The sequence below is a fragment of the Notolabrus celidotus genome, chromosome 14 (assembly GCF_009762535.1).
Source record: "Notolabrus celidotus isolate fNotCel1 chromosome 14, fNotCel1.pri, whole genome shotgun sequence".
NCBI lineage: Eukaryota > Metazoa > Chordata > Actinopteri > Labriformes > Labridae > Notolabrus > Notolabrus celidotus.
Genome location: NC_048285.1, coordinates 13,588,600 through 13,606,389, shown reverse-complemented (window position 1 = coordinate 13,606,389; position 17,790 = coordinate 13,588,600). Strand labels below are relative to the sequence as shown.

At 37.7% G+C, this 17,790-nt stretch overlaps 2 protein-coding genes across 6 annotated transcripts; one reads left to right on the top strand and one right to left on the bottom strand.

Moving 5' to 3' along the window:
• Window positions 1-495: 495 nt before the first annotated feature.
• Window positions 496-17,641, top strand: LOC117825335 (transmembrane protein 120A-like). 4 transcript variants are annotated; one of them, XM_034701141.1, is made up of 13 exons: window positions 496-560; window positions 14,453-14,561; window positions 14,864-14,982; window positions 15,183-15,299; window positions 15,407-15,466; window positions 15,685-15,780; window positions 15,878-15,967; window positions 16,158-16,223; window positions 16,342-16,403; window positions 16,498-16,590; window positions 16,741-16,804; window positions 17,029-17,097; window positions 17,445-17,641. In XM_034701141.1, exons 2-13 carry the CDS (start codon window positions 14,493-14,495, stop codon window positions 17,449-17,451), a joined length of 912 nt encoding a protein of 303 aa, XP_034557032.1. In that variant the 5' UTR covers window positions 496-560; window positions 14,453-14,492; the 3' UTR covers window positions 17,452-17,641. The 4 variants fall into 4 exon arrangements, with proteins under 4 accessions (XP_034557032.1, XP_034557029.1, XP_034557031.1 ...); XM_034701138.1 differs by lacking the exon at window positions 496-560 and adding an exon at window positions 9,393-9,496; XM_034701140.1 differs by lacking the exon at window positions 496-560 and adding an exon at window positions 13,967-14,015.
• On the bottom strand, window positions 891-12,151 carry gdpd1 (glycerophosphodiester phosphodiesterase domain containing 1). Of its 2 annotated transcripts, XM_034701136.1 has the most exons (12): window positions 11,012-11,066; window positions 8,728-8,778; window positions 8,463-8,612; window positions 8,174-8,216; window positions 7,848-7,983; window positions 6,860-6,905; window positions 6,574-6,695; window positions 6,140-6,229; window positions 5,526-5,659; window positions 4,434-4,493; window positions 4,107-4,158; window positions 891-3,924 (listed from the first exon to the last, which is right to left on the bottom strand). In XM_034701136.1, the coding sequence occupies exons 1-12, from the start codon at window positions 11,049-11,051 to the stop codon at window positions 3,790-3,792; spliced, it is 1,059 nt and encodes a 352-aa protein (XP_034557027.1). In that variant the 5' UTR covers window positions 11,052-11,066; the 3' UTR covers window positions 891-3,789. The 2 variants fall into 2 exon arrangements, with proteins under 2 accessions (XP_034557027.1, XP_034557028.1); XM_034701137.1 differs by lacking the exons at window positions 8,728-8,778; window positions 11,012-11,066 and adding an exon at window positions 11,924-12,151.
• Window positions 17,642-17,790: the final 149 nt, after the last annotated feature.

Genomic DNA, 17,790 nt, shown 5'->3' with positions numbered 1-17,790 from the left:
TGTCAAATTTAATAGGTAGACATACAAACTAATACCAGGCGAATACTCGCGTTCTTCGTGTCGCGCAGGCGCAATATGGGTGACAGATGAAATGACTGTGTTGCTTTATTTGTTCGTATAAATTGAAACATTCTGCATTAATTCCAATGTAATTCCATATATATTTAAATACTTGTTTGTGTCGTGTTCACACAATTACATGTCAGACAAAAAAAAACATGTCACTAGCTTAACAAGACAGTAACAGACGTACTGCCTCAGAGTAGCTTTGGTACCTCATGACATTGAAAACACTTCAGTGTTGTAAACTAAAATTTACACATATTGAAACACTTGAATTATAAACTTTCAAGGCTTGTGGTGAAGTAACATTTTTTTAATTGTTAGGTAACCTGTACAGTAGTCGAAATGTTATGGGGGAAAGCTTCACACGAGTGAACTATCTTGACAGCTGAGTTTGCCAAAAACAAACTGACCGTTCACTTGATGGATAAGCGACAGCATCAGCAGCCAATCAGCAAACAGATAAGGCATAGCAACACTGCGCCTATTTGACAAAGGTATGAGTGAGTGACCAATAAGCTGACTGCAATGTTATATTCTCCAGAATGAATACTACAATCTGGCGCTGTGGTTTTATAAAAGATTATAACGCAGAGGGAGACCTGACAAACTGCAAATATTACTACGTTACAGTAAACTAGAATATCTGTGTGGATAGTTTCTACCTCCAGCATCAACAGCGTCTCCGTTACTTCAGCCAACAGCGCCGCCTCCTGTCAGTCTGCAGGAGGTTCATAGATATCGATTCACAAGAGTTAGAAAAAACTTGTGCAAAGTGGACAGATGCAACGTTATAAGGCTTTTTTTTAATAAGCAATTAATACGACAAAGTTTTAAGTTTTTATTGCTTTAATAAAAATATGCCCAATAGTCTCTCAGTAAACCATAATACACACTCTGTGGGATAAGGCGGTTTGATAAAACTAAGCAGCCAGGTCCCACAACCTGTCAGAGTCACAATAAATTCAAAAACAACAACTTAATACATAATCATTTTGGCATGCAAAAAAAACTGTACACTTACTTCCTCACAAGTAATGTAATCAAAATATTCTAAATTATATTCATTACAGTAAGTTTTTAATATGATTTGTGAATCACAAAACTGTCTCAAAACAAGAGACTCACACCAGGGCAGGTCTCAGTCCATCAGTTCAGTAATTGCTCATATAAAAAATTCCCAACTACAGACAAAAGAAAATAACACAGCAACACTGGTAGCTAACACTAAACAGTACATCCAGAAAATACTACATTCATGAATGACCCTCAGTGCGTGGTCACAAGTTTGGATTAGTGAATGTCAGTGGTATGGTAATCCTAATGGTCTTTATACTTTCAAACTGTGGCACACACAGTCAGAGAAATGCTGCCATTTGAATTTTGAGTGACTGCAAAAAGGCAATCGATAAATCTTTGTCAATGCTTCTGTGATACAATTCAAATTCACACATCTAGATTATTTTCTATCACTTACATTTGAAGCTTAATGCTGTCAATGGAAGTTTACACAGGCGACAGAAACACCAGTCATTTCTTAATTTGTGCAAAATTGCTCTCGTAAATTCAGTTATAGACAAACAATGCCTGTCATTTACAGCAACTGAATAAGAAACAAAATATCAAGACATACAACCTACTTATAAATATACAACACAGCTAAGCAATATAAAACACTGTTTTAAAAACAACACATTTGAATTGTTTTTGTTTTCACAGCGCAGTCAACATTTAAACTCAATGTGCCTTTGAATTACAAATATGTAGCAGTTGCACCGCAGTACTCTCCTCAGTGTAGCTCACTGAGGACTTGTGTACCTGCACCCTGAAGCATATTTTTGGATGAATCCAGCGAATCTAAAAATATTTGCTTGTAAGAGTATTATTGCATGGGCCAAGTGGGAAAAAAAGGATCAAAGTGAGAGCGCAAAATATAAAGATGCTGGTAAATTAACAGGATTAACATGAAATTACAACGTCTGGTGTTTTTACTAGCACAATACTCCAAACAAAGCACAGTAATGCTGCAAGTTGTTGTTTACTGAAAGGTATTCCAATAAAAGAAAAACAGCTCCATGTCTCAAACCAGAATCTGTTATGATAATCCAGATGAATGAGACTTGCAAACAATGCTTCAACAGCCGTTTCGTCCCATTTTACAGATATTCCTCAAACAATAGTGTGATGTTAAGCAGCTGTCTGAAAAAGATAAATATCTCACACTGTTGTGTCTGTATACCAGTATCTGTGCAGCAAATGTATACAATGAACTTGCAAAAAACATAACTCAACTAACATGATATTTCACTGTGTCTGTTTCCTAAAGAGTCTTTCATGTGGTTGAAAAAATACATCAGCATCATCAATGTGATTCCTCAAAGCAGTGCAGGTCACAGATTACGACAGGGATCCCTTCCCACAGTCAAACACAGTGCGTTAGCAGCACTGCTGGAATGCATGCAGTGAGAGCGGGGTGCTTTTGGAGGGGCTGGTTTTGGCGGGCAGTGTTGAAGTTGAGTCACCAAACTTCACGTCAAAGTTGAGTCTGAGTCCTCAGTGTTCAGGTCTGAGTCAAGTCCAAGTGACAAGAGAAGGATCCAAGTTGAGTCCCTGTTTTTAGTTTTCCTATTTATCGACCGTTTCACTCCAAATTATTCTCTGTATGAGCTTTGACTGACTGGGTTGGACCTTTCAGATGGGTAGAAAACACATTTCATTCACTAACATTAGATTCTACTATGGTGGAATTACTGTATGTGCCTAATGAACTCAAAAATACCTGCTGTTACCTTGCTAACAGTAACATTATCAACAATCCATGTAGGCAACCCGCCCCAATCAGCCATAACATTATACTGTGTTGGCATCCCTCCTGTCAAGTCTGAGCCAAAACAGCCCTGACCTGATGAGACACTAGACCTCTGAAAGTGTGCTTTTGTATCAGGTACCAAGACGTGAGCAGCATATCCTTTAGGTCCTGGAAGATGTTAGGTTGGGAATAGATGTGGAATTCCAGCACATCCGACAGATGCTCACTTGAATGAATATCTGGGGAATCTGAGGGCCAAGTCAACACTGACGTGATGCTCCCAGCCACCTTCTTTCATATCTATGTGCTCCAGTTCGGATTCTCAAGTACCCATTGTAGGCACTTTTGGTGGTGGACAGGGGCCAGCATGGGTGCTCTGATGGGTCTGCAGCTGCACAGCTCCATACACAACAAACTGTGATGCACATTTCTTGCTTGCAATTACTCTAAAATCTTTGAAGGCAAAATGCACAGTTTGTGGCGCCTCTTAGCTGAATAAGATGCCACATGAACTTGAATCCAGGCAAACATGTGCCAGGCAGCCGGCCCTTGCTCCAAACTAAATAAATAGTAACGGCCATATAGAAAACAGTACACAGGTATTTATTGGTGAATAAATCAGATTCCTCTTAATTTTCTGAGTCCTAAAGCAGTCATCACTGAAGTCCAAGTCCGAGTCACCATCATCAGTGCTTGAGTCCACGTCAAGTGGCAAGCCCTAAAAATCTGAGCTTGAGTTGGGCTCGACTTCTGTAGAACACTGTTGGCAGGTCAGTCAGGTTGGAGGACAATCAGTGCAGTGTGTGTGTGTGTGTGTGTGTGTGTGTGTGTGTGTGTGTGTGTGTGTGTGTGTGTGTGTGTGTGTGTGTATGTGTGTGTATGTGTGTATGTGTGTTGGGGGGGTAGACTTTGGCAGGTCACTCGAGCTTAGAAATGCCATTCCTGTCCATGAAGTCTTTGAGCCTGGTGGGAAAATCTGTCATAACTCCTGTAGCTCCCAAGTCAAACGCCATCTGGAAGTCATCGTCATCGTTGAGTACCCAAACGTACACCTGAAACCAGATGCAGGACCGGCTCAGTTAAAAACACACAAAAAGTGGAGTTCCACAGAGCTAGAAAATGCTTCAGTACACTAACAGTAAGTTGACCCTAGCCTATATTTAAACATATTTATCAATCTACAACAACTGTGCATCCATGTCATCACTCATCAGAATACACAGCCTGTATTTACCTGTATTCCTCTGGCAGTGAGGTGCTGAAACAGAGCTTTCCTCATCAGCAAACTGTGAAAGACAAATCAACAGTGAGACATTGCAAGTAAGGGATAGGAAGAGCTATGTATTTGTGTTATATGATTTAAAAAAGGCAGCAGTCTATCTGTTTAAGACAGTCCTTCACAAAACACATGTATGTTAAAAAAAACATTAAAGAAGTCACAAAAACAAGCTAAGCCTAGCTTTACAATTTTGAAACGGTGAATTGCAATGATTTAGCCACTCTGACATCAAAATAAAGAGGGAGAAGAGGTTTTGAATATTAAAAGAACTCAGTGACTTACGTGTCTGCGATCCATGTGAGGACTCGCTGGCCTCTGGTTAAACTGTCAGGACCCTTTAGCCTGCAAAAACCGAGGAGATATAAAATGTCAGAAAAGTTCTTCCTCCTGAAGCAGAGTGAGACCTCACAAATAACGCTCCATGCTTCCTTGGCTGGTAGAAAATGTTGAAAACAATAAACAGAATATCCAGTTCATTTCACACAACACACTGATGATGACACATGTAGGAGTGCTTCTGTTAAGCAACTATTTAGCAAAGCATAAACACTTTGGTCGCCTCAACAGAAGTATATCGAAGAAAATCTCCTTATCCTCAATGAATGTTCGTATAATCTCCTCTGTGACCTCGATCCTTTTGATCTATTAACCAACACTTGCCAGGCAAAGGGTGTGAATGTTTCTTTTAAAGACTTAATTATAGTGCGAGATCATCTTTCAGACAGCAATACGGTCTAGATATCAAGAGACAGGGAGGACATGCTGCAGAGAGCAAATGAAATCCAGCGGATCAACCAAAGCCAAGGGAGTGCTTATTTTTTTAAAGCTTAATACAAAATGTACGTAATGTGCATTTTTGAAATATCAGCTTCAAGAGCATATTCAAAGCAACTTGAAACACAACTTCAGATAACAGGAAGGCTTAGTCGTTTTTCTTTTCTTTTATCATCTCTCATACCGTTGAAACTCTGGATAAGCGGTAACACTCCTGTCTCTGTTCAAGGTTTGTGCATGGCGTCTACCTGCTGACAAAGGCCACTAGGTGTTGCTGAAAAGGTCTGGAGTGTTTCAACATTTAGACCTTGTGCTACAGTATATTGTTTTTTTTATAAATTCACTTCCATAACTTGTTCACTTTAGGGAAACAAGTTTGCGCAGGATAAATGAAGATCAAATTGTAGCATGAACAGGACATTTTTATTTTGCTAATCAATGATCAGCTGTTAAAGTATGGTGTTGATATCAATATGATTGCTTTTTACTGAGGGCTGACCCTGGTGAACTCTGGACCTTGCCTGAAGGAAAAAGGATCTCTTTTTGTTTTTACACTCAATTTGATTTTCATTATGCATGATGTTTACTGTGTACACCCACTTGGTGATGATAGAGGGCATAGGGATCTCCAGAAACTGCTCCTTGAGGGGAACGAAGGGTAGAAGGCCGGTGTAAAAGAGACCCAACAGCTGCAGCACTCTGGGTAAGCTGAACAACACGGGTATACGAGGGTTCTGAGAAACACACAGAGACATGATTTAAGATCATTTCCCTTATTTAAATACCATAACTGCTAGCTAAAAGTGACACAGTAACAACTTTACTAAAAGATAAAATAAGATAAGATATTACTTTATTGATCCCGAGGGGAAATTCGGTTGTTGCAGCAACCCAGACATAAGTACAATCAAGAATAAGTTTAAATAAGTAAAAATAGAAAGAAAAAAAGAAAAAAAAAGAGAAATAAAGATACAACAAAAATTTAAAAATGTAAATGTACTCTTAGATAAAGAAAAATATGATGTATGAGATACATGAAATGTTAAGTACAGTGAGCCTTTTTCAGTAGTTCACAGGTGTAGCACTCGGATTAAAAATGTACTATGCTACTATGTCTCTATAATGCCAGCTATTACTAAAACACAGACATAATTTGTTATGCCTTTCTGGCTTGACTGATGACACATTAGGATTTACATCTCAAGGACATGTACCTCTTTGTAACACTTCTTTACAATCTGGTTGCTGGCATTTCCCCACACAGTCAGGTTTTCTCTGTCATACTTCACAACCATCTCAGAGACCTGCAAAAGGAGGAGAGGTATTAAAACAGAAACAGCAGAAAATAAATAACAAAAAGGATTTCATTAGTAATGTTGTAACTGCCATTTCACATTGTTTCCAGCAAATATATGACTCTGAGGAACAAATTGCCCTGAAAATGATAAAGTCAGAACTTAACCTTTCAGGACAGTGAACATTTGATGAACAATAAAGTAACCAATGAGGCTATTTATGAGTACATACGGGTTTATGTGAAAAGAAACCTCTATTAACTGACATGGCATTGGGATTTAGACAAAGAGAAATAGAAGGACTAAGTGTTTTTTAAAGAAGGTTAAGGCACCAAATGAAGAGACAAACATACCTTCTTGATGAGCGTGTCATTGTCAACCTTTATGTCAATGTTGACAGGCGTGTTGGGGAATGCATCAAAAATGTCCCTGAGGAGAGGGATGCGTTTGTCGTCTCCACCTTCACAGAAACATTCTGTACAGACAAGGACAGGTTGAAATAACAGCCCCCTTCAGATCGTAGTCAACATGGAGAGTTAGGGCTCATTGGCCCAAGTACATCAATCATTTCAAATGTTACTAAATAGATCTACTACATGAGGCGATTTAATAGACCAGTTGTGTGATGGCACTGCTTACCTTTTTGAAAAGTTACACCCAGCTTGCAGAGGTATGGAGGCAGCTCCTGAAAGAGACAGAGACACAAAACCACTTTAATTTAATTTGGATGAATGAGAAGGCTCGTCAGCTGAGCTTAATTTATTTTTATTATTTTCAAATTTTGTAGCACTTTTGCATATTTCACTTGTGATTGCTCGGTTTGGTATCTGACTTTCAAACCCTCACAAACACTGGAGCTCAACTTTGTTAAAAACAACATGATCTATGATTGGTTTATTATATATAAAAGTGTAGGCCAGATACTATACTATCATTAAGTGTGCAACAATCAATCCACCGCTGTATTTCTGCTGGCTTAGATTTTTTTTAATCAGGCCAAAGTTCATTATGCATGTGACATGTCAGGTGACTTGTTATAGACCTCATATGATTATAGCACATGATCAATCAATGTTGTATCCTCATTTAGACACATGGTTTGACCTGGTTAGTTTTGAAATGATTTGTAGACCTTATGACCTCCGACTGTGACAAGCTGCCCAGTAGAGTTTTCATACAAACAAACAGAAGTTTTTGTTTGCTTTAGGTCTGACCGACCAATTAAATGTTGTGAATCTTGGAGTTTTTACCTAAAAAGGTGTTTGAACTCAACACTGCTGCATCAGTGTGTGATTGCTTTCAGTCTTCTTCTTCCCTGCTTATTTTGATGCAATGGAGAATATCTTGATGTGTTTTTCCAAACACAAATGGGACCAAATGACAAAAACAAAAATAACCCTCCATAGTGTTACTAGCAGTCTAAAACACTATCCATTCAATGATTTCAGTCAGAGGGCGAAATACTTATTTACAACTTTTTTTAATTCAACAGTTGTTCTGAAACTGGCCTGAAAAAAAGGAAATGATTCATAAAGCTGGTAGAGATATAATCAATCATTGAGGGAGTGATTATTGTTCTCAGATATAATAATAAGAATAAGAATAAATGTTACTTATGATTACTTACAGCGTAGGTTTTTTCGCAGATTTTAGCATTAATGCCGGTGGATCTCCCTAAATTGGCATCATGTGAAACCACAACCTCCTCATCTTTTGTCAGGTGGCAATCCAACTCCAGCATGTCAGTGCCAAGATCCACAGCACTGCATGAAGCAACAAACAGTACACATTCAATACTAATAACCACATGTAAAAGACTGCAGGGATTGTTGATCCAAACAATGTGGTCAATCAAATTTATCATAATCACAGACATTAGCAGCAGACACGTTCGCAAATACATTTAAAAATCTAAGTATGGGGGTTTCCAGTGTGACAGAGGTTTCTACTTACTGCTTGAAAGCTGCCATGGTGTTTTCCAGGTTTTCCCCTGCTCCTGAAATACAAAAGTAAACACAAAGTTGGGTGTGGTGATTTTTTTATATTTGCGTTATGCACAGCAAGGACAAAGCGCAATGGCCTAATGGAAGCACTGTAATGAATACACTGCAGTATAGCTGAACCCAACAATTCTATTCTATAACAAAAATCTAACCTTGAGTTAATTTAGTATCCAAACACTTCACAGTGGGCCTACAGACATCACACTGGACAAATCCCTCTATCAGAATGATCGACTCACCTCCACGATGGGAAATGTGCCTGCTGAGGAAAGTCTCTCGCTTCTTCCGGTGAATAAGACTCGGGCATTTTAGGAGCAGAGCAGAGGTGAGCACGTAGCCCGTTACCGTCGACAAGACATACACAGCAGCACACATCTCTCGTCGGTCAGCTGGAAAACAAACACAACACACCCACGGTTATATGTCAACTATTCAGAGCCTGACAAACAAACAGGATATGTCTGTTATTCACTTGAAAGAGAAACAGCTCACAGAAAAACTCACTTTTCATTGAGAGAAACGCATTTAACAGATAAATAATCACTAAATAGTACGCTAAAATTGAGAGATGGCACGAGTTAAGTCTTTAGGCTTTCCACTTTACCCCAAGACCCAGGATTGTCACATTTAGTAAGTAGAGTATAAGACTGCGGTCAAGTGAGCCGTCTTTTGCAAAACCGTCGTCAAGCCAGCCGCCCCTCGAAAAATAATGCGCGACTATACAGGGAATTACGGTAAGGCTGCTGCGAGCGACCAAAAAGGAGGAATGCAGCCATGTAGTTCCAAAATTTGTTATTGAATATGAAAATGAAATTAAAAAAATACAGAAAAAGTACTAGTTCTCTATATTTTAAGATGATTGAAATTTTTAAGAAGATTATTTTTTAATTCTGCTCAAATTGCACGCTTTGATCTTTTACTCATTTTCAATATTTTATTTTGAAAAATCTGTGAGAGGTGACAAAGATCTTTCAATGGATTATTGTTCCTCAAGTGCTTGGCTGTCACTCTGAAATTTCTCAGCAGCTTTTACTGTAGAATTTTTGAGAAAAATAATGTTCAATCTGCTCAAATTGCACTTCAATTCTGCTCAAATTGCACTGAGACGCTTTGATATTTTACTCATTTTCCATATTTTATTTAGAATAATCTGGAAGAGGTGACAAAGATCTTTCAATGGATTATTGTTCCTCATGTGCTCGGCTGTCACTGTCGTGTCCTGTTACCCCTCAAGAACACTACGCTCCCAACATGCAGGCCTGCTCATCGTACCGTAAGTCTCTAAAAGTAGTATGGGAGGTAGAGCCTTCAGTTATCAGGCCCCTCTCCTTTGGAATCATCTCCCAGTCAGGGTCCGGGAGGCAGACATCCTCTCTACTTTTAAGAGTAGGCTTCAGACTTTCCTTTTTGATAAAGCTTATAGTTAGAGCTGGACCAGGCTTGGACCAGCTCTGAGTTATGCTGCTATAGGCTTAGACTGACACACTGGGATCCTGTCTTTCCCTCTCTCTCCTCTCTCTGCCTGTCTCTTACTTTAACTCTTCCTGTCCCATTAAAGTTACTAACCATAGACCTTTCTGGAGTCCCTGAGCTCCCTTGTCTTGTAGGTTCCTCTGGATCTCTGCTGTAGATTCCTTTTTTGGGTTTGTCATTCATCCTTCCTTCCTTCCTTTCTTTCTTTCTTTCTTTCTTTCTTTCTTTTTTTCTTTCTTTCCCTGCTTACTTTCTGTCCTTTCTTGCTTTCTTTACTTCTTTCTTTCTTTCATTCCTTTTTCATTTCATTCATTTTTTCCCTTTCATTTCTTTCTTTCTTTCTTTCTTTCTTTCTTTCTCTTCTTCATAGTGCATTGAAAGATCTTTGTCACCTCTCCCAGATTTTCAAAAATATATATTGAAAATGAGTAAAATATCAAAGCGTCTCAGTGCAATTTGAGCAGAATTGAACATTAGTTTCCTCAAAAGTTCTACAGTAAAATCTGCTGAGAAATTTCAAATGGATAGCCAGATACATGCTGAACAATAATCCATTGAAAGATCTTTGTCACCTCTTCCAGATTTTTCAAAATAAAATAATGAAAATGAGTAAAATATCAAACCTTTTCAGTGCAATTTGAGCAGGATTAAAGTGCAATTTGAGCAGAATTTAACATTACTTTTCTCAAAAAATTCTACTGTAAAATCTGCTGAAAATTTTCAGAGTGACAGCCAAGCACGTGGGGAACTATAATCCATTAAAAGATCTTTGTCACATCTCCCAGATTTTTCAAAATAAAATAATGAAAATGAGTCAAATATCAAAGCGTGCAATTTGAGCAGTATTGAACATTACTTTTCTCAAAAATTCTACAGTAAAATCTGCTGAGTAATTTCAGGGTAACAACTATGGACATGAGGAACAATAATCAATTGAAAGAGCTTTGTCACCTCTCCCAGTTTTTTCAAAATAAAATATTGAAAATTAGTAAAATATCAAAGGGTGCAATTTGAGCAGAATTAAAAAATAATCTTCTTAAAAATTTCAATCATCTTAAAATATAGAGAACTAGTACTTTTTCTGTTTTTTTTAAATTTCATTTTCATATTCAATAACAAATTTTGGAACTACATGGCTGCATTCCTCCTTTTTGGTCGCTCGCAGCAGCCTTACCGTAATTCCCTGTATAGTCGCGCATTATTTTTCGAGGGGCGGCTGGCTTGACGACGGTTTAGCAAAAGACGGCTCACTTGACCGCAGTATGATAAGACAGATATTTTCATCTGCGATTTAAGTTCTTTTAACTTCTTTTACTTGTTGTTAAAGCTCTTAACGGCCTTGCTCCTCCATACATCACTGATCTCCTGTCATTTTATGTTCAAGCCCGATCACTGAGGTCCTCGAATTCTTCCCTTTTAAATGTTCCTCGTGTGTCTCACACAAACACCGGCCAGAGAGCTTTCTTGTTTTTACGCTCCTAAGCTATGGAGCTCTCTGCCTCTGGACATTAAAACAGCGAGCTCTCTGGGTGTTTTAAAAAGTAAACTCAAGACTTATCTTTTTAATCTAGCTTTTAATTTGGAGTAATTTATTTTTAGCCCTGGACTGCATTATTTTTATTATTTTTTATTATTTTAATTATCATTTTAATAATTATCATTTTAATCATTGATTTAACATTTATTTCTTGTATTCATCTGATCTTGTTAACGCTATCTTTTTTTGTAACTTTTCTTTCCACTCTTACTTATTTAATTATTTTTACTGCACTGATTGTATTTCATTTTTAAGTGTCTTATTTATAATCATGCCTTTTATAATTTTACCACTGCTGTTGTTTTCTGTCTCTCTGTTATTCTGTGAAGCACTTTGGGCTGCATGTTTTTATGTATAAAAGGTGCTATATAAATAAAGTTGAATTGAGTTGAGTTGAGTTAACCATCACAGCCTATTTGTTTAGACAATCGGCTGCTACAAATATTTTAGGATTTACTTTTTGGCTTTTTGTTGTAACACTATCAGTGAGACGGTTTGAGCTACTTAGATGCAACGTTGGTGTAAAGGTTTTTAAAAAACATATAATTTTCATCCCATAACTGATATGTTTCTTTTCTTCCATGCGATAATTCAAGAAATGTAATCATACATTATTGTAGCAATCCTAACCACGGTAGCGTACCTGCTGAATGAGCTAAAAGAAGCTAGCTGACTCACAGGATATCTTACCTTTGTCATCAAATTGTTTGTCAGCTTTCCTGTCTCTCTTGTGTTGACTAACCGACTGTATCCCCGTATGAGTTCGTTAATGCTGAGGGATCCACCAGCGAAAAGGTCAATACGACGATGAACTGATGAATTGAGGTCTGCTGTCCCCTCCACGGGTCCAATGTTCTCTCCGCTATCCACAGCTGCCTCTGACAATACCAAACCGGACATGTCAGCTGTATGCGCATGCGCAAACTTGTGCCCCTGCCATTATGCATCAACAATGGCACTTCCGCTAGATCAAACCTTCAAAATAAGAGCAACATATTTACAAAATGTACTGACGTCTATCAAGGGGAACTTCTTAGTTTTTATAAAGAAACATCTCTGGTGTTTTTCTTTACTTTATTAACTCTTTATTTTTCAGGTCAACAATAAAGATAGAGATAAAAGTAGATAGAGTGCCACACATTTCTATCTTTGGGGTCCCTACCACAGAGATCCCTATCCCAAACAGGGGTGCATCTCACTCGGTTGGAGGTGAAGCTTTCAGCAGAGCGTCTGCCCCCTGGTGGCTGGCTGCAGTATAGGTCAAAAAATCTGTCTCCCCCAGTCAAACTTTAAAACATAAATACAAATCAGACGAAAGTTTCTCAAATCCGTATGCTGTGGTGATATGTAGTTATTATTTGACTGTTTTGTGTTCAAGGCCTCTTTTTTCTGAAAAGTTTATTTTACATTAGTTATTAGTTTTAAAAAAACGGGGTTGTACTTCTGTGTTTGTTTTGATTCACAGCCGCCGTAGAGGGAAACTTCAAAGCACACACAGCGTCTTGTGACGCTACGCTGTAAGACAGAGCTCGTTACAGTGGCTTCGCAGGCTCTGGCTGCACAATGGCTGTGCCCAGAAGCGGGATTTTTTGGCTTCAGAACCGTATAACGGGAAGAGGCGGAGCAACGCTGTCCATTTTAATTTGCAGTCTCTGATCCCAAAGGTACCCGAAGACTCATTCTTCTACAGTGGAAATCTGATAAACCTCATTCATTCAACAGCTGGATTGGAGAAATGCTCTCCATGCTGCAACTAGAAAAACTAAGATTCAATCGAGCCAACTGTCCTGAAAAATATAATGCCATTTGGTCACCTTGGACACCTCCATCATGAAACTCTTTTTGTTTTTGGTAATGTAATTCTTCATGTTTCATTGTCATGTCTATGAATGTAAAGGAGAATTTGTTATTTTATGTATTTAATTTTTTTTGTTTACAATGTTTATCATGTAAGCATTTGTTTGTTAGTCTACAGATTGTTTTTACTAGCTATTATACTGCATATATTATACTTGTATTATTATTATTGTTTTGTTTTTGTGTATTTTATTTTTTATTTATTTTTCATTCTGGTCGCTCTTGTCTCTAGGTTTAGAGTTGGTTGGTAATATGGGTGGTCGCCAGGGTCAACAAAGATTCCTCACTGGAGCTTTAAAATTTCAACAATGTTTAACTTTCTTCTTTGGAAAACATGTTACAAAATTCTACCAATACTGCACTGGCCATTTGCAACAGGGCACTATCATTACCTATGTAAAGTTATAGTTTGGTTCTGCTCCTAGTTAAAGTTCAGTCAATTCACTTCAATTCAATTTGCTTTATTGGCATGAACAAAGACACGTTGTTGCGAAAGCACATAAGATTCATACACATACATTACATATATATTCATTACATATTATATACATGACATATATATTCCGTCTCTAGAAATAATTCACTCTACCCACATCAAATACTTAAATAATCTCTCAACATAAGGTACTTCTGTTTATATTTTTCATCAATCATCAGTGAAATTTTACTTTGAGTGTATGGACAGAGTACAGGCCATTTTACATACAAGTCTGATCAAAGAGGAATCATACCGTAACACTATTCTGAGTATGTATGAGTATTATGTACAGGTTTGAAAGTTTTGAATCAAACACTTATTTTTAAATCAAGACATATAAATACATGAACGTGTATAAAAAGCATTATTGTTCATGACGACCAGTAACTTATAAAATACAGTTCTAAAAGCTCTAACATTCCTTTCTGAACACCAGTCTTCAGTATGGTGAGTTGATCATATATTTAGTCCTTCCATCCACCAGATGCTGCTATTGTGCAGTTTAGTAACTGACAAACTAAAGTGTGGGGGGTTAAAAAGCTCAAAAGGACTATCTAATCAGCATGGAGCTGTGTGAATCACAGCAAAGGTAAAAAATTAAGCGACAACATTTTATTTCACTACATATAATATTATTACTTTGCTTATGATCTATCGCTTTAAGTTGTATGGTTGATAACCAAGAGATAACCAGAAAACATCCCCAGAACAATGTTCAAGTTAAAATCTTGCACATTCGTAGCAGTCAAAGTTCACCTTATGCAATAAACCGTCTGTGGAGATGTTATACACACCCTAAGGAGAAACTTCAACATAGCGCTATGTGCAAGTCATTCATTTGTGGTTTAATAATTTAAAAGCTATTCTGTTTGGGATTTTTTCAGAGGGGTCTGCCAGAAAAGGGAAAGATTCAGTGTTGTTGGAATGGCAAATAGTCTAACAAATGTTCTGGAGAACTGGAAATGTCTGGAGGAAGAGTATCAACAACTTCAGGTACGAAACAGATTAAAAACTGCTGATGGTATCAGGTTATCTACTGTACATAGGACTGTTCTGTATGTCACCTTTCACAGTTTTTTTGCATGCTTCTGTGTTACCTGAACCTAATAATGAAATGTTTAGAAGATGCATGAATTAAACCTGGTGTCTTCACTGTCATATAACTGCTTGCTTTCTTATCAAGTTGCTTGGTTGCATAAAGATTGAAATCTACCATATTCCAAAGAAGGTGAACTGCTGCTTGTAATCAACATTTTCTGTGATTATTGACGTAACAACACGTTGTTGTCATTTAGGAGACCCACAGACTGTACTTACAGAAACTGGATGAAATTTCCAAACTACAAAAAAGCTGCTCTTCTTCCATTTCAAATCAACGCAAAAAACTGAAGGATTTGTCCCACCTTGCAAAAAAGTAAGTACAGGCACAAGTGTATAACATTTACAGATTAATACAGTAAATCTGTTCATACATATTTGCTTATATATCCAGATAATGAGAGAACCTTTCACAATGTAAAAATGGGGACCCCTCACAACTTATCACAAAAACACAAACATGTCATGTTGAGTCAATGATACCAACTGTTTTCATGTTCTCATTTCAACCATCAGATGCAGCACAGGACCACAACACGAGGATGCTACGACCCTGGAGGAGATAAAAGAGAAAATAAAGACACGCCCAAACACTTTCTTTGAAATGGAAGCTTTCCTTCCCAAGAAAAATGGGTGATGACCTAAATTCATTCAAAAGTCCTAGATATACAAGTTGACCCACATTTGGCACTTTTTAGGAAGTCCAATAAGAAGAATACTACAACTGATTTATGTTGCAGGTTGTACCTCAGCCTTGTTCTTGGAAATGTGAACGTCACTCTTCTCAGCAAGCAGGCAAAGTAAGCGATGACCATCACAGTCAAAACACAACCCCAATAGCAAGGCCAGTCTATTTGCATGGCAACATTTGTTTGGTAAAAAAACAAATAAATACCCCTTTAGATATGACCCAATAACTCAATCAAAAATTTCTTTGAGTAATGAATTTCTGCCTATTTCTAGTTTCAAGCCTTCATTTGTGATATTGAGACCTACATTTTTGTCACACCCCTGTTAGATTTGCCTACAAAGATGAGTACGAGAGGTTCAAGCTGTACCTCACTGTGCTCCTGCTGCTGTTCTCCTTCATGTGCTACTTCTTTGTGAGCTACAGGTGAGCAACAGCAGTTTCATCAAGTTTATTAAACAAATACTGCATGGACTGTATGTCAAATCTTAACACTTGTCTAAATGTATTTCACTGAATTTAGATTTATTGATGCACTCCTGAATTTCCTGTTGGTGTGGTACTACTGTACATTGACTATCAGGGAAAGTATCCTCATCACCAACGGCTCCAGGTCAGCAGAAACACCCTTCCAACCTGTCCAGCTATATAAAAAAAACAAAAAAAATAACCTATTGTTATCACCTAAGACTAACCTCTCTGACCTTTCACCTGTTGCTTTATATAAGGGAATCAGTCATTTTTCAACTATTTAATATATATGTGCGATCCAAATATCTAAATATGTAAGTCCTCTTTCATAGAATCAAAGGCTGGTGGGTTTTTCATCACTACATCTCTGCTGTTTTGTCCGGTGTCATGCTTACATGGTGAGTAGCAAAAGGAAAATTTCCACATATGAATCATGCAAGTGGTGTGGTTTCTGTTCCCGTATGATGAGCATTATTGAAAAAAAAATGAAAATGAAACCTCCTCTTATACCAAAAGGCCAGATGGAGGCCTGTACAAGGTATTCAGGAACCAGTTCCTTGCCTACTCCTTGTACCAAAGTAAGACCAATAAACTAAATCTACATTCATGGTCCTATTTTGTTCTAAATCAAAGCAAAGCCTAATGAGTGTTTCTTTCATTTGGCACACACAGGTTTTGTTCAGTGTCTGCAGTGCTATTACCAGAGTGGGTGTCTGTATAGATTACGAACTCTGGGAGAGAGACACAACATGGATTTGACCGTGGGTGAGATACAAGGACACAGGATACAGACACACATAGCCAATCATAACCTGAATAAATATTAGGTCAAAATGCAGAAGCGATCAAATAAAGCTTTGTCATGCTTTGGATTAAAAAAAGGACATTTAAACTTTTGTTTGCTTTCTGTTTCAGAGGGATTTCAGTCATGGATGTGGAAAGGGCTGACGTTTCTGTTACCCTTCCTCTTTTTGGCCATGTGAGTCCAGTCAGTAATTCAAACTTGAGAAATTTCCGCAGAAACTGGTTAAGCTGCATTTAAAAAAACAAGCTTTGTCATGGTTTAGAAATGCTGAAGTCATCGTAGACTCAACATTAGGCTACTTAACATTACAGCGTGTCTCTGTAGTTTACTGTGCTGCAAACTACATCAATTCACTCAGAATAAAACAAACCCTCAAGCCCTCATGTTTTGTCTCGTAGTTCTGGCAGCTCTTCAACAGCCTCTCTCTGTTCAGAATGGCTCAGCTCCCTGATTGTAAGGAATGGCAGGTCAGTGCTTTCACAGTCAGCAAGTTTTGATATGCCTCCTCGATCTTGCTTTCACACAGGTTAAAGATGCATTGTATTCCTCTTTCATTTACCTGTGTGTACATCAAAAGAGGACTTATTATGTGTATGAACAGTGTGTTGACATTTTGTTGAATATTTTACTGACAGTCTATATTTAATTTTTTGATGCACTGATCAAGTTCCTTTGTGAAATCCAGATGTTTGCTTTTCACTTCACAATATTTGTGAATACATAATCCCCACAACTAATCCCTTTCATGAATCAATTGAAAAAGGACCAAAATGAATGACTCACAAGCTGTTGTCTGTGATCCATGTGATGCCAGGTCCTGATGTGTGGTCTCTGCTTCCTTGTTCTGTTCATGGGAAACTTCTTCACCACTGTCGCTGTGGTCCGTCAGAAGAAGAAGAGCAGGAATCAGAAAGCAAAGAGTCTGTAACACAAAACTAATAAAGAAAGCAACCTGTGTAACCAATGTTGTCTCTCATGCCCCTGTCCTAATAAAAGTTTATATGATCATTATTTCTGACAATATCAATCTGCTGTTATTATTCAACCCCTAAATATTCAACATCTCCTGAATATTATTACAAAAGATTCACAGTAGAAACATGAATATGAAAAAGGACATATTTTTGATTAATCATCATTAACGTTTAACTATTCTCCAA